This window comes from Balaenoptera borealis, assembly GCF_965194805.1.
Source record: "Balaenoptera borealis genome assembly, chromosome: 15".
NCBI lineage: Eukaryota > Metazoa > Chordata > Mammalia > Artiodactyla > Balaenopteridae > Balaenoptera > Balaenoptera borealis.
Genome location: NC_138871.1, coordinates 8,357,007 through 8,377,578, shown reverse-complemented (window position 1 = coordinate 8,377,578; position 20,572 = coordinate 8,357,007). Strand labels below are relative to the sequence as shown.

Here is a 20,572-nt window from a genome sequence, read left to right as displayed (position 1 = left end):
CAATAGCAGGAAGTTGTCACCACCCCCAGACTTGAAGGGTGGAGGGAAATACTGCTACTGGAGCCTGTAAGAGCGAAGGCCGCTAGCCAGAGTAGGAGGTATTCCTAGAGAGACAAAGGGCAGGGAGGGAGCGCAGAGCCAATACCCCAGTCTTCCTCCCCCTGCTGCCCTCTGACCTCTCGCCTCCCATTGGCTCAGCCTATTGGAAAGTCAGCCAACAAGAGAAATTGGGTCATGTTGTCCTTGGGGGTCAGCCTCCTGGGGCATGGAGCAGGGCAGGGCAGAGAATGGACCTGGGGGCAGGTGGATGGCCCAGAGTAACCAGCACAGAGATCTCTTGAAAAGTTTTCTTAAAGGCTCAGCATTTCTTTTTATGCCATCACCTCGTGTGAGGTATCTGTATACAACCACAGCAGACGGCTGGCGGTGGTCCACGCTCCAGGCAATGACACAGAAGTGGCTCCAGTGTATGGCCGTGGTGCATCTCTGGAGTAGCTGCCTGTAGATAACTATGTCAGTAACATCCGAATTGCAGGCCACAGCGCTGCAGTAATTTTCAGGTTTAGATACTTAAAACATTTCAAGTTTTTCTCTCTTTGATTCTTCCCTAAAAGAGCAACAAGGGAGTATTCCCTGAGAAGATGTTACAAGTGTGCTCTTCAAGCTAGGGAAATCGTTCGATTCAGCATCTAATGCATATTTATTAGGTTCCTTTGCTACTACCAAAAAAAAAAAAAAACGCCCAAAATAAGTTCACCCTCCCACAGAAGCCCTTTGAGTTGCTATTGACGGAGATTTGACTGGAGATTTGACTGTCAGAGTGGTTAAGTCTTCTCCCTTGCCCAGTGCTGGGGACCTGTCTGGGGGCCGTCTGGTAGTTCAGGGCCTCATCCTGTAATTGTTTCCTGTGCTTCCTAAGCAGCCCCTCACACAGCACAAGGAACCACACTGGGAAGAGGGGAAGGCCAACCAGCTCACCAGTCCCTGATCTGCTCAAGAAGCAGCCCCAGGAGAGGGGAAGTGGAAACCCGCACAGAAGTTTTGGGGACACGTGTTGCTCACGCTGTGTTTCCTAAAGTTGTGATGTTCCCTGAGGAGGAGGGGGAAACAGCTCGGAAAAAGCACGCCCCTATGCTGCTTTGGATTTTAAAGCACGGCTGAGCGCCTGAGGCTTCTGAAAGGGGACGATAATTCTCTCTGCACGTCCTCCTGGCCGCAGCTTCCGCCTTAAGCCTTGGGCTCACATGCACAGTGTCCTCAGTGTCCCCGGGAGCCCAGCGCCGACCTGCTGTGCTTGTGAGAGATCTTGCAAGGAGTCTTAGCTTCGTCTTCAGACCGGAGGGGCTGAGGCAGGAAATTCCACCTGGAGCTTCACTTCTTTGGCCTTATGGTTCGACTCCTGTTAAAATGCAAATAGCCTAGGAAGGAAAGCGCTCCAAGTCCTTTCAATTCTTTACCACAGGTCGGTCACTCTGCTGCCTAGAGAGGCTGGGCAGGAGTTTGCCACCCCTGATTTACGTTTTCCTGTAAGGTCTTTTTCTCATATTCTCTCCAGAACCCATTTCTAAAAGGGATGCAGACCCTGGATACTCTCGTGGTGGAGAAACCCCTCTAAATCTAAATGAAGGGAGAGATAGTGAAGGTCAGAAAATGCTCCAGGCTGGCTCTGTCCTCCTCACCAAGGTTTTAAAAAGAGTTGAATTATTCAGAGACAGTTTGCAAATATTCTGGTCTTATAATTAGGTATCCTAGCGAGGGGAAAGGTCAGAACATGCCTGACACTACGTGTATTACCTTGATTAACACAGTCACAGACTTTACTTGGCTTTAAGGACAAAACATGGACAGACAAGCCATTGGAACTGCCACTAGTACAGTTTGGGGATTGGGTCCAGCAGAGTTCAGTGATTTGGGGCAGGAAAAAATATAGTGGTTTTATGACAAGATTTTGAGCCGAAGACTAGTTCTAGTTACATCATGGAAGTGCATTCTGTACCTGATGTGAAAACATGTTGTTTGTTAAATGGAAAATTCTAAAGCATCAAACATTTAGTAACTTTACTCCACCAATGCAAACCTGAGAGCATGACCTTGAAACTAAGTAATGAAATGAAAGGAGGGTAGACTATGTTGGATCCTGATCTACATCACTTGATAATTGAATCTGGCAAAGAAGTGAATTGGATTCTCTGAATTTTGGAGACAAGGCAAAATCAAATTATCCAGTGGACAGCATCCCTAACTGCCAGCATCATTGCCTATCTGACTTCCTCACTGAAACTGGCATGCAGCTACTCCCAGGCACCTGAACCTAGAGATGGGTCAGCTTATTTATTTAGTGCTAGCATTTCTTGTTCTCTCATTCTCCATCCCCTCCGACTCTTGTCCTCCATAGATTTCTTTCTTTTTTTTGTAAAGAATGTTATTTTATTTTATTTATTTTATTTTTTTAATTCTTTTTTGGCCGCACCATGCAGCATGTGGGGTCTTAGTTCCCGGACCAGGGATCGAACCCGCACCCCCGGCATTGGAAGTGCAGAGTCTTAACCACTGGACTGCCAGGGAAGTCCCCATAGATTTCATTTTAAAGCCCAGTAGCATGCTTGTATTGTGCACGTGCATAGGTGACTGATGGCAGGAAAGGAACAGGGCAGCTAATGTCCTCTAGTATGGGCTGTACGGGGTCTCTAAAGTCTTTGGCAAGACTCAAAAACAGCAGGATATCATCTTTCTGGAAAGGTGCTGTCAACTTTGTGGCTGAAGGGATGGTGTGCCTAGCTGCCCTGATCAATGTCCTTCCATCCTGGGAGACCAATGCTCTATTTCTGTGAATGAACCATTGTATTAACGCTGGCCCTGTAGGTTTGTTTCGCCACGGCTTCTCTGCTCTATCTGTGGTGTAGCTGAGTTGCCTCTGCAGGGATATGGAAGAATCACTGAGCGTACAGTGAACAGTTCCTTCCATAAAGCTACGTGCTGTGGAAACAGCCAGAAATGAATTCTTGCCAATAGTAGTAACTGTTGGAAACAAGAGCAGAGTGAATGTGAGTATGCAAAGCCCTTTAGTAGCTGTAATGATTCTTTCAGGTAAACTCACAGATGTGTGAATGACTCGAATGGGGGGTGATACTTTTCAGCAATTTAAAAAGACAGTTTCTTAGGTGGCATTTTCAGTGTGTTAAAAATGAACACCGGCAGCCCTCTGTATCGCTTCTGTTCATTGCTGCTGCCCTTGCAGGGAAGGTCCTCACAGAGTGAGTGGTTTTCCTATATCAGATGAATTGGGAAGTGAGTGACAACTATGGGGAAAAAAAAAAAAAAAGAGCTCCCTGATGATTTCTGGCAACTGACTTCACAGATTTGTACATGTGAAACTCTAGAAAGCAATCACATTGGTTAGCTTCTGGCTAGGATATTGAGAGAATCAGTATTTGGAATCTAGAGATAAAAGGGAGCTATTTAAATTATGTGATTATACTCATTTAGAATTTTGAAAAGAAGTTTTAAATATATCTAGGCATAGGTTCTAATAAATGTCTGGTCTGTTGATGAAATCTAAAGGGGAAAAATGGCTTTCTGGAATCGATGTGGACATCTTCTGTAATAACAGGTTGTTACCGGTCTGGAGGTGATAAGACTGTCTGATGCCTCAGGGACCAACAGCACCTCCCTGGCTGATTGGTCTTTGATGTGAACACTGATGGTGTGAAGTAAGGTGGCTTTGGAAGTTCACTTTATGTACAGGTGAGGTATTTATGCAACAGCTGATTTAATTTGGCTTATTCCAAATTCTCAAGATTCTAAATTCTATCAATAATGAGAATATACTGTACATGGAATCTTCCATTGAGGAACTGACTGTAGGAAACTGTGGTGTGGGCATCTCTTTGGAGTATTATGATGGAAAACACTGCTATTCATGTCACAGTTCTGGCCATTACATTTCCCTTGTATTGTAAAAACTACATGCGAGGGTATCATGCTTGTGTTCCTGTCCGTGTACACACATAGCCTGATGGTTTCTCTAGCACTGCAGAAAGGCTAGTAAGGCCTAAACTCTCCTGGACAGATATGAGAGGATGTTAGAGATCATTTATTTTATCCCCTTATTTTGCACATGTAGAAACTGAAGCCCCGAAATGTTAATAGACTGCCCAAAGTCACACAGCCACCTGGACAGCACTCAGTCCCATTTCTCCTGTCCCCTGGTCCAGTCTCCTCCCTTTGAGGCCATTTCAGATGGGCAGGAGGTCATTCTGATTGCCCACGGGAAGGAGTGCTTAGGTTTCTCCTCTGGGTGAAGCCCAGGAACAGGCAGATGACATTCACCATCTACCAATGATGTTGGGCCATCCTCTTTGACGTATTGAGTACATCAGTAAAAATAGAAATTCCATGAGAATAGAGGGTCCCCAGCAAAATTCAACTAGATGGGAACATCATAAACAAAAGGGTGGTGTTCATCTTACATTTTTGTCTGTGGCCACGTAGGCTACAAGCAACACAGGTCTGAAGACTTGATCATATCCCACCATCCTGCAAGAGACTTTAAGCCCTTAGTTCATCATTTCTTCCCTGAGGACCTAGCTCTAACTTTTCAGCTCCCAGGAAATAGCATACTCCCACTTCTTTTAGTGAACCTGAAAAGTATCACCAAACAGATACAAATGATAGATGGCTGCAAAATGTTCAGTTATATCAGGGCACCAGGGAAATGAGCTGCGGGTTTCCGGAGCCCAAACCATACTGAACATGAATCATGACCCAAGAGTAAGTGGTGTTCACACCACCTGAAGTTATTTAAATTTTTATTGTCAATTGCCTCATAAATTAGAGACTTGCTTAAGTGAAGGCCAGCAGATGAGCTCATAAAATATGCATCGAATACTTTACTGATGATATAGCTATAGCAGTGCAAAAAGATGGCATCAAAATGCATGTGAAAACAGTTTATATTGGCTTTGTATCATGGAGAAGAGGGGCACTTGATGGTCTGCAAAGATGAGAAGCTGGTGAATGATGTCACTGGGTGCTTTGATTGGGTTGGAGGGCTAATTTCTTTGAGAAATCCAAAAATTAGTAAGTTAAGGGTCAAGAAAGGAAAAAAATGAAAAAAATCTGGGTGGGAAAACCCCTATTTTCTACAATATAGCAATTTGAAGAAAAAGGCCTATTTTGTTTATTTTTTGATTTAAGAGTAGATTCAGAAGCTTCTATGTTCATTCACTTCTTCAGCCCACTATCTGCAAAATACCATGAGCAGTTACACAGAGGAAGCAAGAAATAGATGGCTGCCTATTTTAACCTTTTTTAAAAAGGCAGATGTGTACAAATATAATTTTCACACCGTAAAATTCACCTGTTTCAATTCAGTGATTTTTAGCAAAACTGACAGAGCTTCAACCACCACTACAATCTAGTTTCAGAACATTTCCATCACCCAGAAAAGATCCCTCATACCTATTTGGAGTCAGTCTCCATTTACACCTCAAGCCCCAGGTAACCACTAATCAATTGCTGTCTCTATAAATTTGTGTTTTCTGTAAGTTTCGTATATAAATGGCTGAGTAATATTGCATTGCATTGATATACCACATTTTGTTTACCCATTCCCCCAGTCCACTGACGCTTGGATTATTTCCACCTTTCCATTACTGTGAATAATGCTGATATGAACATTCACATAAAAGTGTTTGTGTGATAAAAATTTCTATTTCTCTTGGCTAGATGTCTAATAGTGGTATTTCCAGGGCATACAGTAAGTTTATGTTTAATTTTTAAAGAAACTGCCAAAAGCTTTTCCAAAGTGTCAAAAATCAATTGACCATAAATGTAAGGATTTATTTCTGGACTCTGAATACTGTTCCACTGATCATATGACTATCCTTAATTCAGGACCACACTTTCTTAATTACTGAAGCTTTAGAGTAAGTTTTGAAATTAAGAAGAGTAAGTCCGCCAAATTTGTTCTTTTTCAAAATTATTTTGGCTCTTCTGGGTCATTTACATTTATGTGTAAATTTTAAGATCACCATCTCAATTTTGGCAAAAAAAAAATTACTGGGATTTTGTTTGATTTATGTGGAATCTATAGATCAGTTTGGTAAAAATGACTCTTTTAACATTATCAAGTTTTCTCGTCCATGAACATGATATTCAACTTCTTAGATCTTTCATTTCTCTCAGCAGTGTTTTGTAGTTTTCAGTGTATGAACTTTTCATTTATTTTTGATAAATTTATTCCCTAGTCTGTTCTTTTTGATGCTATAAATGGAATTCTTTTCTTAATTTTATTTTCAGACTGTTCATTATTAGTACATAGAAATACAATTTTTTCTTTTCTGTATATTTAACTTGCATCATGACATCTTGCAAAACTTGTTAACTCTAGTAGTGTTTGTGTGCTTTCCCCAGGGTTTTCCACATATAGGATTATATCATTTATGAAGAAAGACAACTTTACCTATTCCTTTCCAATCTGGATGCCTTTATTTTTTTCTTGCCTGATTGCACTGGCTAGAACATCAAGTACAATGTTAAGTAGAAGTTGCAAGAGTGCCTGGCCTTGTTTCTGATCTTAAGGGGAAACCATCCCATATTTCACCATTAAGTGTCATGCTTGCTGTAGGCTTTTCACAGCAGCTTTTCATCAAGTTGAGGAAGTCTCCTTCTATTCCTGGTTTGTTGAGAGTCTTTATCATGAAAGGCTGTTGGATTTTGTCAGGTACTACTTCTTCATGCATTAAGATAATAATATGGTTTTATTCTTTACTATATTAATTTGGAGTATTACATTAATTGTGGATCCATAATTATAGATGTTAAATTAGCTTTGCATTCCTTGGATAACTCCTACTTGGTCATTGTGTATAATTCTTCTCATATGTTGCTGAATTTTTTGCTGATATATTCTTAAGAGATTTTTGCATCTATATTCATGAGGAATATAGGACTGTAGTGTTCTTTTTCTTGTGATGTCTTTGCCTGTTTTGGTATTGGGGTAATACTTGGCCTTCCCTTTTCTAATATAAGTGACCTTCCTAGTAATTTCTCGTTTCCTAGGGTTCCTCTTTTCAGTCCTTCAGCCAGAAATCCAGGGTTTTATGTCCCTAACTCAGTTGCGTGCTTCCACATATTGTGCTTGCCTTTGGGACCAAACAGAGGTTAGATACATAGAGAGAGAGAACAGTGGGGTTCACCCACCCTGTTGGAGCAAGAAGATTCCACTCCTGCAGAGTTTTGGCTCCTCCAGGCTCGGATTGCCAACACTGCTGCCACTGTACAGAATTGCTTAGGGACTGAGGTCTGAGTATGGAGGGAGAAAGGGGAGAAGGATTTCTGTATTCTCTCCAAGGGTTAGGAGTTCCTTTTCCCATTCCTCAAGCCAGAACTAGAGGGCTTCTTTTAGAGCTCTGTCTATACCCTGGCATCCACTTCTGTGTTTTGGGCTGTCTTGAGGTCAGACCAGGGAATACCAGAGGAAAAAAATGGTAAACACCCTACCAATTTGGTGGTACTTTGAATTCTTGTCTTCTTTTCCAACCCATTTGCTACCAATTGCTTTTCAGAATTCTTAAATAGATTTTACCTAGAAACCCAAACACTATATGTCTGTTTTTTATTTTGTTTTCTAGTAATTCATTTTCAATTTATTTTAAAAGATCGTTGGTCCTCAAATTGATTGGAAATCAAAAATAATGACTTTTCTGGATGATGGAATGATCAGTCATCAAGCATAGAAAATAGGACTTTAGATAGAATTGGACTTTACAGATCAAAAATGAAGCTACCAGTTTCTTCCTGTAGTGGACACAACAATCACATTCACTCAAAGCCTTGATTCATGTGGTAGCATTTGGAAATAACAGAGCAGTACTTTCCTTTGTTTTTTTCTGAAATTGCCTGGGGGTAAAATCTTCCCAGAGAGATTATAACTGAGCTGGGCTTTGAAGGGGTTATGTGGAACAGGAAGGCCCTTGGTCAGTTTTAAATATCTTTTTTTCTCTGTTCTTCAGATTGGATGATTTCTGTTCATTTGTCTTCAGGTCTCTTTCCTCCATCGTATCAGTTCTGCTATTTAGCCCTTCCAGATATTGTTGGGTTTTTTTTTTACTTCTAAAATTTCCATTTGGTTATTTTTTATAGTTCCTTTTTCTCTGCTGAAAACAACTACCTTACTGTTCATTTCAAGAGTATTTACCTTTACCTCATATACTATGATTATAACTGCTGATTTGCATCTTAATCTGATTATTCCAACACCTGAGCCATCTAAATACTGTGATCTGTTGATTTCCTTTTACCTTGAGAATTGGTCATGTTTGCTTGTTTTTTTTTGTATGTTGCATTTTGGATCGTGTATGCATATATTGAATATTATAGTTTAAAACTCTGGATCCTGTTTAAATTCTCTGGAAAAGGCTGCCTTTTTTTGTTCTGTTTTAACAAAGCTTGATTAGATTTAGACTGTAAATTCTGCCTCATTTTCTATGTGCAGTGTTTCCCATATCAGTTCAGTTTTAAAAGCCTGTTCCCAACAGCATAGAACAGAAAGTACTCCAGAGTGAGTATACAGTATATGCATGTCCTGGAATTCCTCAACAGTGTGGTTCTAAGTAAAGAATCACACGCTATCCTGTATCTGTGACTTTCACTGTCTGCACTTACTTTTTCTATCAACTATTAATGTTTTTTTTTTTTAGCAACAGAAAATTCAAGGAACTCCAACAAAGAAAAACAAATCCAAAAAATTGGATCCACTCAAAGGCCAGAAGGTTATTGCAAGATGTGATGAAAATGGCTTTTATTTTCCAGGTAGGTATTTTATTTTGTAAGATTCCTTTGTTACATAATATGATATTGGGAACCAGAAGTTCTCAAACTATGCTTTCCCTAGCACACTGACACTTCATGAGCTATGCTGAGGTATTCCACTTCTAAAATGAAATGATGAAGTTTCTCCCCATATTTGTGGGGAAGTAACAGTAACAGCCAGAAAAACTTACTTTAATCTTTCATTTGTTTAGTAAAGTTTTCCTACGTATCTACTATGTTCCATGTATGTAATATCCCTAAGGTGCTGGTCTACCGTAGTGAGCAGACCCCAGAAGAAAATCCTTGTTTTCATGAAGCTTATATGCAAGTAGAGGAGACAGACAAGCAACCAAATAAGTAAAATACGCAGTGCATCAGATACAGGGCTATGAAGGGAAATGAAGCCACGAAGAGGGTTGAGCTTGTCAAAGGTGAAGCTCGCGATTCTAGATATGGTGGTCAAGGAAGAGCTTCCAGGGAAGGCAACATATTAATAAGGACTTTAAAAAGGAGCCCTGAGATTATCTCAGGGAGAGTTCTAAACACAGGGAACAGCAGTACGAAGTCCTGAGGATGGAGTGCCCATGACACCCTCTTCCTTGAAGGAAGAGGCCAGTGTGACTGGACCTGAGAGGTTTGCCCAAGACTTTCTGGGGCATGTGATCCTGAAGGAATCAACCAGATGAAGTTAAGCAAGAGCTTCATGAATAATGAAAATGATATGTGTGAAGATCTAGAGGTGAAGAAAAACATTTTATGCCTGGAGAAATAAAATAGATTATGGCTGGAACCTAGAATGCAAAGGAAGGGTAGAAAGTAAGAAAGCTCTTCGGAGAGGTAAGTGTGCGGCTGTTCATAAAAGGTTATGTTAAGAAGTTTGAACTTTATTGGGGAGTCACATTTAAAGCAGGAAGAAACACAATCACACTTGAAGTTTTAAAAAGATCCCTCCCAGCGCTGTGTGAAGAGTATATATGGAGTGGATTAAGATGTCACTCGGGTCCCTGGCTTGGGTCATAAGGTAAAGGATGGTACCTATAGGAGATGGTGATATGGACAGGAAGATAACGAGGTGTGTCTGGGACGTGACGAATTGTAGGTGCACCACAAGACGCTAAAGTTGTCAGAGAAGCAATTGGAGATAATGGGTCCAGAGTCTGGAGGAGGAAATCTGTTGGGAGATAGAGATTTTTGACACATCAGCACAAAAGTAGTCATTGAAATCGTGGTAAAGGCCTATTGGGAAAGAGAGCTTAGAGAAAGAACCCTGAGGAAGAGCTCTCAAGCAGAAAGACTGTACCTCAAAATATAGCTGATCTTAATGTAGGCATTATCTGTCAATCACCAGTTAAGTAATTCTTTATTAAACTTAATTTAATCTGCTTTTTAAGTGAGAAAAATACTTCATCAGGAGTTTGGGTTTCCAGCAGGCATATGTGTAGAACTGATAACTAGGATATTTTATTTGAAATTTGGTAAATGTGCTTTGAAGTTGACTGGATGAGAGAAAAATGGATCCAGGCATTTGAGATGAGCTCCTAGGCTGAGGCATGAAACTCTTCTTTGCAAGAGCAGGGCCTGAGAACCTCCTATTTCTCTGGGGCTTAGATTTGCTGAGAGGTGATCATAGGAGGCCACCCCTGCTTGGTTTTCTGAATCTGAGCCACGGAGCAGGATCCAAGGCTAATTTAGCAGTTGAATGAAAATGCTGAAAATGACAGGATTCCAAATGGCTGGACTAGGGCTTGAGATCAGTTTGCCGGCCAGGGTCCCAGAAAAAAATAATATTGCTCAAACTTTTCCCCCAACCATCCCTGTGTGATAAGGAAATGCAGAAGACCTACCGCTGCTGATCTGGGGGAGTAGAGAGAACAGGTAACACATAGCCACATGCAGTACCTAAGGCCATGCCAGCAATGATTATTGTCCTGGTTGTTTTTAAATATGCAGCTAGAAGCAGAGAGCACACAGTCCTAATACCTCCATGGGATTTGGCCATTTGGGAATTTTTAATCTGTGGCTCAGATAAGTCATTTGAAAGGTAATAAATATTTGATGGGAATCCCCTGGCAGTCAGGTGGTAAGTCAGTCGGCACGTTCACTGCCAGGGCCCGGGTTCAGTCAATCCCTGGTCAGGGAACTAAGATCCTGCAAGCCGCGTAGTGCGGCCAGAAAAAACAAAAAAGGTAATAACATAATAAACACTTGAATTTAGTCATATAATCAGTTATTTTGATTAGTGGCTAGTTAGTAAATATTGACTCAGCTGAATTAAATGATGATGCATCGGTTACGGAGGGACTTAGTTTCTGTTTCCCTCCCCACAGCCCCCTTTACACTCCCCTCCCCCCGGACAAAGTCAATGTATCTTTTCTTTAACTGGGAACTTCAACTCTATTTTACCCTCATAGAGTTATTTTTTCATAAAAAAAAAATTTTTAACTTCCAGAAAATTTGCAAGAATAATAGAGAACTCCTGTATACTTTTACCGAGATTTACCAATTTTTAACATTTTGTCATATTTATTTTACCAATCTATTATTTTATTTTTCCATTCTCTCTCTGTCTCTTTCCCTCTACCATAAGACACACATTATTTTTTCCTGAACTATTTGAGATTAGGTAACATCATGCCCCTTTGCCCCTTAATACATGTATTTCTCAAGAACAAGGGTATTCTCTTAATTTTACCACAGTCAAGTCATAAAATTCAGTAAAGTTAATATTATATAGTTTTATCTATATATTTCAATTTGGTTAATTGTCCCAAGAATAGCCCTTACAGCATTTTTTTCCCTCTAGTATAGGTCCCAATTCAGAATTGTTATTGCATTTCGTTATTTCTCTTTAGTCTTCTTTAATCTAGAATCATTCTCTAGCCTTTTCCATCATCTTTCATGATACTGACATTATTTAACAGTAAGGCCAATTATGTTATGGAATGTTCCTCAATTTGGGTTAGATTAGATTCAGGTTATGTGTTTCCAGCCAAAATGTTATGTGATATCATTGATGCCACATCCCTCTCAGGGCAACCCATCCAAAGGCACATGATGTCTACGTGCCCTCATTAGTGATGTTCATTTAGATCACCTGGTCACTGCAGGTTACTATTTTTACCCCTTACAAAAAAAAAGGCCAAATAGAGTTTTGTGGAGCACAGGCATGATATTCACTGATGACTCCTTTTCTGATAACTTTTGTTCAAAACCTCCTAAATGTTTTTAATGAAAAATAGCTTTAAAATGTACCTGAGCAGAAGCGGCTTTGGAGCAATGGGATCAGAGCATCCATTGCTCAAGGCCGGGTCTGCACTGGAGCAGAGCTGGCCCAGTTGTTGCTGCCGTCCTTGGGAATCAGGGCAGGGAGTTCCTTATGGCTAACTCTATTCAGGGGTCAGTGTGGATTCACTAGTTGAGGAAGGATTGCGTTGTGCAGAACAGAAGGGACAAGCTGATAGCCTGGCTTATTAGGATGCTGAAAGGCAAGGAGGCAGACACACTTCAGAACCTTATTTTAAATCGTTATTTGTAGGAATTGGGTCATCCTTCCCATTGTTCAGCAAGAAGCAGCATTTTATCTCAGGAAATTCACAGTGATGAAAAGTCTGGGTTGCAAGATTTCTGCATTATGTCGTTGGAACAAGTTATAATGGAAGAAAAAGGCTGGGGCAGGGGAGGACTGAATACTTTCTCAGGGGTCATGATTTAGGGTCAGACAATCCTAAGTTTTTATTTATTCGAAGTCTGCTTCTTGCCTCTACCAGCCATGTGACTGGAATCACTGAAGTTCTCTGAGCCTGTTTCCTTATCTTTCCAAATGAGATTTAAAACTATTAAACCCCCCATAAGATCATGGTGTAGGTTAAATATGATAATGTACAGCATCTTGAAATTGGAAAGTGTTCATTACCTGTAGAGTTTTTCTATTATCTCCTCTTGGGAGATATAAACAACTCACCTGGGGTCCTCACCTGGGGGTAGAGGGAGGTGCTTGCAGTTTAAAAACTTTAACAACAGCTTTAAAACTTTAAGAGCAATTTGAAAAGGCAAAAACCAGCACAGTGGGCTATAAAGGAAACCTCTGAGACTAAAGAAGAAGAGAATGTGATGACTAGATATGTAGGCTGACATTCAGTGGAGGGGGGCAGGTGGAGGGGACGCTTCTGGTAGAGCAGAACTGACGCCATTTTCAGGAAATGGGATTCGAGCCGGGCTATGAATATCAGAAGGTTCTTATAACCAGAGGTTAAAAAAAATCCACTCTCCAGCCTGAGAAATTCCTGTTTGGAGTGAAGATTGAAAACCATTCCTGCTTCTTTCACCAAATGAACTCACCCATGCTGTCTGCCTAGACTGTTTCTTCAGTCCTCTGACCTCTGGGCATAGGTAGTGTTTTTGCTGAGGGTCTCAACTAAGGTGTGCCCCCTTTTCCCCCGTACCTGGGTACAGGAGAGCCCCCTGGCTGAGGTGGGGAGGCCGACTCATACCCAGGAAGATGACGGAGTAGAGATGCTTCTTTCTGCCTGCTGGTCCAACCTCCAGAGCCCAGTCCCCTAACGTGGTCCCAGGAGACGTTTCAGAGCAGTAAACAACGTCTCAACTCTCTGAGGCTGAGGGCAAAGAGAAACTGCAGTGTAAGGGCAGCCAAAAATTGGAAGCTGATCTTGAATCAGGGCCTAGAAATGGTAGCAACTCCTTAATGAGGTGGAGAAAGGGTAAGTGCAGAGGCTGAGCCATGACCGAACAGGCCAGCAGCTCTGGGTCCTCCCGCCTTGGAGGACAGCCAGGTGTCAACACCATGAGGCTGGTTCTAGAGTTAAATTGGAAGAAACTACAGTAATTTCTGGAGGCGAACAAAGGTCCACATCTGCAGAGATTGGAACATAAAAGAGCCGGTAGTCTAAATGCCCATCGACAGACGAATGGATAAAGAAAATGTGGTACATGTATACAATGGAATATTACTCAGCCATAAAAAGGAACGAAATTGGGTCATTTGTAGAGACACGGATGGATCTAGAGACTGTCATACAGAGTGAAGTAAGTCAGAAAGAGAAAAACAAATATCGTATATTAATGCATATATGTGGAAACTAGAAAAATGGTACAGATGAACGGGTTTGCAGGGCAGAAATAGAGACACAGATGTAGAGAACAAACGTATGGACACCAAGGGGGAAGTGGGCAGGGGGGGTGGTTGTGGTGGGATGAATTGGGAGATTGGGATTAACATGTATACACTGATGTGTATAAAATGGATGACTAATAAGAACCTGCTGTATAAAAAAATAAATAAAATAAAATTCAAAAAAAAAAGAATACAAGGCACTAAGTGAGCTATTTTGCTTGTTATCAGAATAAAAGATGAGGAAAGAGTTTAAAAAAAAAAAAAAAAAGAGCTGGTAGTAACATACCAAAAGTCTAGGTCTAACGATCTCGAGCAGGGGTCAGCAGCCTTTTTCTGTAAAAGGCAACCAATACATGGCCTAGACGCCGCGGGCCATACAGTCGCACAGCTACTCAACTGAGGCAGTTACCTGAAAAACTGCATCCCAGGTTTAAGACTGGATTCTGCAAAGTCCCAAAGGCTAAGAATTTGTGGAGGGTCCCACTGGCCAACAAGGTCATCTTGGCAGCCCAGACCTTTACCCCTGCCTGGGGCAGGGCCGGGGTCGGGGTGGGTTGGGATGGGCTTGTGTCCTGGGGGATGCTAGGATTCTCCTCAACTCAGAGGGGTTCTTCTTTGTTTTCATAGTAGGAATTCCTTCTAAAAAGTAGTGTTAGTTTTCCTAATTAAAAGGGTAGAGTCAGTTTATGGTAGAAAATGTGTGAACCATGTGTAAAGAATATTTCAGAAGCCAAACCGAACATTTAGTCCAACAAGAAAACAGACAGTGTAAAGCTGGTTTTCGTGTATGTGTGGTGTTTTTTTAAAAAAATAAGTCTTCCCTTTCTTTGGCCGTTTAAAACAAGACACCTGGACGTGAGATGAAAATCAGCAGCCGTTTCTTTGCCACCTGAAAGCACATAGGACTTTGCCAACGCCGGTGTGTGAGCTGGGGCGAGGGTGCCGGGCACGCGCGCTGTGGGGGCCCAGTGGGGACGAGCGCGTTCCTGTCTCAAACTAGGGGGTCCAAGTGCAGCTGTTGCTGCCGGGGAGGTCAAAACGTGCCCCCAGTATTTATAATCCCTTTTAAATGGGAAAATATAATAAATTTCAACTAGGATAAATGACAAAATATGTGAACCTTAACACCAATATTTTCTTTTCCTGTTATAATAATCGCTGCACGTAACTAAAAGACAAGAAAACTTCTTGCTTCTTTTTTTCTTCCTTTTCTGATTGTACGTTTTAGGGACACTGTGGGGTGTGTAATATTAGATGAAAAGCTGAGGATGAAAATATGAAATTCATATTTCCTTTCACTTTCACAATTTAGCAATGATTTTCCTTTTTTAAATTTTCATTGGAGTATAGTTGATTTACAATGTTGTGTTAGTTTCAGGTGTACAGCAAAGTGAATCAGTTATACATACACCTACATCCACTCTTTTTTAGATTCTATTCCCATATAGGTCATTACAGAGTATTGAGTAGAGTTCCCTGTGCTGGACAGTAGGTCCTTATTAGTTATTTGTTTTATATATAGTAGTGTGTATACTAACAACGATTTTCTGTCTCCAAGTATTACAGAAGGAAATATGACTAAGATAAATAAGGGAATCAGACGGTAGGAAGTGTCCAGGGAAAGGATATTTCTAGGAACAGTGTTCCCAGCAGGATGGCTGCTGGTAATGCTGGTTGAACAAGTTTCCACGCGTTCTCTTAGCTTCCCGGCTCAGCTCTAGAGCAGAGCACGGCACTGCACTCTGAGTTGGTCAACCCCAGCAGGCATCATAGAGAATCCAGTGTCATCTGGTGGAGAAACCAAGGGGCACACTGATGTAAGCAGGCAAAGTGCTGTAACGTAGCTTGACCAACGGGATGGGGCAAGCCTAAGGGAATAGGCATTGCCTTTCTGTTTTATTTTAAATGTGATTCCTTACAGGGGTTGTGAAGAAGTGTGTGAGCCCCACCCACGCGCTCGTGGGCTTCAGGTATGGAGACACCAAGGTCGTGCCCATCTCGTTCATCACACCTGTGGGGGGCGCCATGCCCTGCCCACTGCTCCAGGTACCTGCTCCAGCCATCTGTTCCTGGGCCCCTTTTCACCGTTCCTAGAGCTCTGGATAACAGTGACCCCTCTTCCTATGACCCCTTGCCTAGCAATTTCTTTGCTCCTGACCCTGATCTGCTAACGCCCTGTTAAGTAGCTCAGGACTGCACAGACCTGCTCGCATTGCCCCTGAGGCTCTTGTTGCTTTACAGACAATAGATGGTCGTGGGGCGGGAGTTGCTGTAACTGCTGGTGCTCTTGAAGCTTTCACTGCAGAAGATTATACTAAAACAGATTTAATAACAAAGGCAGTGGTAGCCCTTTCCTTGACATTGTAGTCAGTTGATGCCAGACCTTGATGCCATAATGCAGTTACCCCTGAACATGCATTCCAGGGGTGAGCCGGGCTGATGTGTTCTCATCTGCTTATAAATTCATCAGAGCTGTGCCGTGTCTGGCACATCCTCCTGTGCTATCCTCATCCCCGCACCAAGGCGGGAGTGTAGAGAGAAAACCCCCCCAAAGCTGCACTGCTGCTGTTTCTTGGATAGTGTGAGCCAGGAGGAAGAGTGCTGAGGAGTGCTCATAGGATTCACATTGGTTGTCTGTTCCCACCTCCCCTGGGCAGACTCAGAGGGCACGTCAGTGCACTTTCCCCCTGACCGTGAATCCTCTCCATCTGACAGGTGCCCTGCAGCCTTGTATGCCCCTGCACAAGACTTTCTTTCTGCTGGAAATTATCTCTTGTGACTTTTTCCCATGGATTCCAGGTGTGAGCTTTGGAACCACATTAAACAAATCTGCTCCTTTCCTCTGTCCCTGATAACCCTTCAGACACAGGAGGGCACCGCCCATTCTCTCCCTGGTCCTCATGTGAAACATTACAGCTTCCTTCACCCAGTCTTTGTAAGATATGGTTTCCAGACCCCTCACCATCTTGCTGGCTGTCCCTGAGACCCTTGTCAGGGGAAGCCCTGCTAAAATGCGGCTTCCCCAAACTGGTCACAAAATTCCAGCTATGGCCCAATGAGCCCAGAGAATTTTGGAACTAGCGACTCTTTCCAACTGAGAAAAAAAAAATATGTATTTGAATTCTAGCATCAGTACTTGCTAGTCATCTTGGGGTGTTTTAAAACAAGCTTATATGAATATTGTCTTTAAGATGGATAAGCAAAATATTTGCCGTGAAAGATGTTCTCATCTACAGGTTGGAGATTATGTGTTTGCCAAAATTGTGATACCCCGAGGATTTGACTTCTATGTCCCCGCCATTGTCATAGCAGTTCCAAATCAAGATGTGGCTGAAGATAAAGTCTACACAGTTTTAAAATGTAACAACCGGAGAGTAAGTAGACTTTCACTTAGAAAAGAACATTCTCGCTAGGCAGAAAGTGGCTTCCTTTTACCCGTGCCTTTCTTGCAGGCAATGCCTGGCTCTCTCCTGGCACCGCCAGACGTCTGAAAAGAGCGATCTCCCTGGCTGTTTCTATTCCCCCTGCACATCCACCCCCTGTGCTTAGAGTTCTGTCCGCTGTGCAACACAAAATCCGCCTGTGCTAAGGTCGCCGTGGCCTCCTGACTCCTCTGTCAGATGGTCTTTGGGGCTCTGGTTCCACGTTTGGGGTCTGGGGAGGCGCGCTCCAATTCTGGCTTCGTCAGCGGCCTCCCCAGGCTCTTACAGCCCCACTCTCTCTCTCCCTCTGTATTTTTCCTAAAAGTTTTAGAAAAAAATCATTATCAGTTTACATATCTGATGATGTCACTTGCCTACCTGATGTGCCCCCTGTCCCCTCACCCCCCTACACACACGCACGCACACACACTTCTCGGCAACCTCAAGGAAAAGCCCAGCCCGACCCCCGCCCGACCCCCCCCCTGCCCTGTGAGCTTGGCTACCAGCCCTATGGAAGGCTCACTGCTTCCCGAACACAGTGGGCTTTCCCAAGCCGCTGGGTTTTAACCCTTCCTGGACCGCCCTCCCCATCTTCTTTCCATAAAATCTCCTGTCACCCGAAGACGCCGCCTGATTTCTGCTGAGGCCCTCGGGTTCCCCTGCACACTGTCCTGCCTTCCTCCCGCCCCGGCTCCCTCACCAATCTCCCAACTCCTTAAAGGCAGGGACCGGGTCCTATCCATCTTTGCATCCCTGGTACTGCTGCTGATGAAGAGCAAGTTCTCACAATTGCTTTATAAGGTACTTGAATGAATGATGTTTTCTAATGGAAATAACATTGTTTTGATGGCCCACTTAATACGCCTGGAAAATGGATTGGCTTGCGAAAAGCAGCCAACGAAAGAGTCGTGCTAACTTATTCAGCACTTACGATGTGGCACAGGTACTAACCCAGGTGCTTCACACATAGTGAACAGCTGGCTGCTCAGAACACTGTGAGGTAGGTACTCTTATCCCCATTTTCAGATAAGGAACCTGAAGCAGAGAGGTGAAGTCACACCCAGGGTGAGCGGGTGTTACAGGCATTTTGAACCCAGGCAGTCTGGTTCCGTGGCCTGCACTCTAAATGTCTATGCCCAACTGCCTAGTAAACAGAACAAAAATATCTAATCAATTCTTTTTTTTTTAACATCTTTATTGAAGTATAATTGCTTTACATTGTTGTGTTAGTTTCTGCTGTATAACAAAGTGAATCTCTAATCGATTCTTGACTGTAGCATGGGGTATGTCCATCAGGGAAGGGGTCATGGTGAACGAATTTTAGGATGAAGGGATGAAATGTAGGATGGATGAGTGAAGGACCTCAGAGCCAGTGGCCCCAGGAGCACTGTATCGCATCTGACAGAACAAGCGGGAGAAAGGGCATCTTCTCATCAACCCAGGAAAAACCGTGAGAGATAATGGACTTTCCTGGAGCTGTTTGGATGACATTGAAGGAGCCTGGAAGGGCAGCGGGTGGGAAGCATCTCTGCCAGGTGGCCCTGCTCTGGGGACATCTACCAGGCAAGAGAGGAGAGGGCAAATCAAGGGATGTTTGAAGAGATGCCTGTGGGTGGGTCCCAGGTGTGGGGAGAGAGGAAGCTGGTGACCCAGGATCCCTGGGGAAGAGCCTCAGAGCCCAGGAAGGACTCTGGAGGTTACCCCCCTTGGCAGTGGGGCCCTGGACTAGACAGCATGGTCTTGGGGATGGACGCTGAGGACAGTTCTGATAGAAATTCTGGGAGACCCAGGGACTGACAGTGGGGCATACAGCATGGGGTGGTGCTGATAGTTTATAAGTCCAGGAAAGAGATGGCCAAGGCTGGAATTAAGCTAGAAAGGAAGGTGGTTATATGAAGGTGTGTGTCTGTGTGTGTTTGTGTGCGTGCGTGTACATCAGTGGATGCACGTGCACACACACACACCTTGACAAATGGTGGACTTGACAAATGATCCAGGATGTGGAGAAATGACAGGTAGGACTCAATGATGACTTTTATTCAGCGTAAAATTATCCAGCTAGACTCTGCATTTACGCTGCCCTCTTAAGTATCACCAGAACAGGATAATGGCTGGTAGCTATTACAGTGGGTTGAGCTAGATTAAAATTACATCTGAATTGTGGACATTTCTGATTTAAATTGAATGAACTCTTTTGGTATTATTACAGGAATTTTGCCCTCGGAGTGCACTTATTAAGATCAGCCAAAACAAATATGCTCTCTCTTGCGCTCATATTAAGTCACCCCCAATTCAGGAGGATTCAAAAGTGTAAGTGGACCCAACTTTCTACTTTCTGAATTTTATTTATATCTTTGCACTTTTAATCTGTTTCTGAGTTGAGATCCACGATCTCTAAATACTTGGGGAGAAAAGCAAAGGTGGAGGACTTCCTACCAAAGTGCAAGTCTATGATGATTGTTCCTTCAACATCACAGCTTTTACCTGCTGGTTATTTGTCTATCTTGTTCTAATCTCAAATTCAACATTATGTATTTTACTGACCCTTCAGCAAAGCTTTCAATCCTGTCATGACTCTGAAGGTATTATTTTCCTCTTATTTGTAAGGATTCAAGGTCTTCTAATGAAGCCTCACTATAAAGCACAGGTTAGATTAAGTTGCAGTTGGGACTAATCACCCATCACCTCTCCCTGTTGGGGGTGAGAGTGAGGTGCTGGCCCTGGCTTGCCTGTGCCCAGGTGAGTGTGGGTGGGTGGGTGGTGGTTTCCAGGGGCGACAGTGGGGTAAACACATTTGCATCTGAGGCAGCAGGATGGCTAACAGCTGGAAAGGTGGATTAAAGCAAAATCAGTAAGAAAAAGCTGAGGCCTGAAGAGCAGGCAAGACCAAGTCCATGGGGCCAACGAGGGGCATCAAAGTTGGAGTCAGAGCCCTGACCCTGGAGGTGAAGGTGGATTTTGAGCACGGGTTGAGCCGTCTTTGGGTGCCAACCTTCAGTCTCCCAGTGGCCTCACCTTGTGCTTCGTAAACAGAAACCACCAGACATTCTCTCCCTGCGCCGCTTTCCTCACCTCTGGGCTTGTGGAAGCCTGGATCTCTCCCCCTCATGTCAGAGTCCCTCCTCATCCAATGCTGATCTGTCCAGCAGGCTTGTCCCCCGCCGGCCCGGGTCCTTGCTCTGTGATTTACCCCTGGACTCTCCTC

General features: G+C 43.1%; 1 protein-coding gene across 1 annotated transcript in view; it reads left to right on the top strand.

The window, feature by feature from the left end:
- Positions 1 to 20,572, top strand: part of VWA3B (von Willebrand factor A domain containing 3B) — a 211,000-nt gene that overhangs the window by 181,569 nt on the left and 8,859 nt on the right. The window contains 4 exon segments of the mRNA XM_082356117.1: positions 8,703 to 8,814; positions 15,867 to 15,991; positions 17,182 to 17,319; positions 19,577 to 19,677. Coding sequence (XP_082212243.1) covers positions 8,703 to 8,814; positions 15,867 to 15,991; positions 17,182 to 17,319; positions 19,577 to 19,677 — 476 coding nt within the window.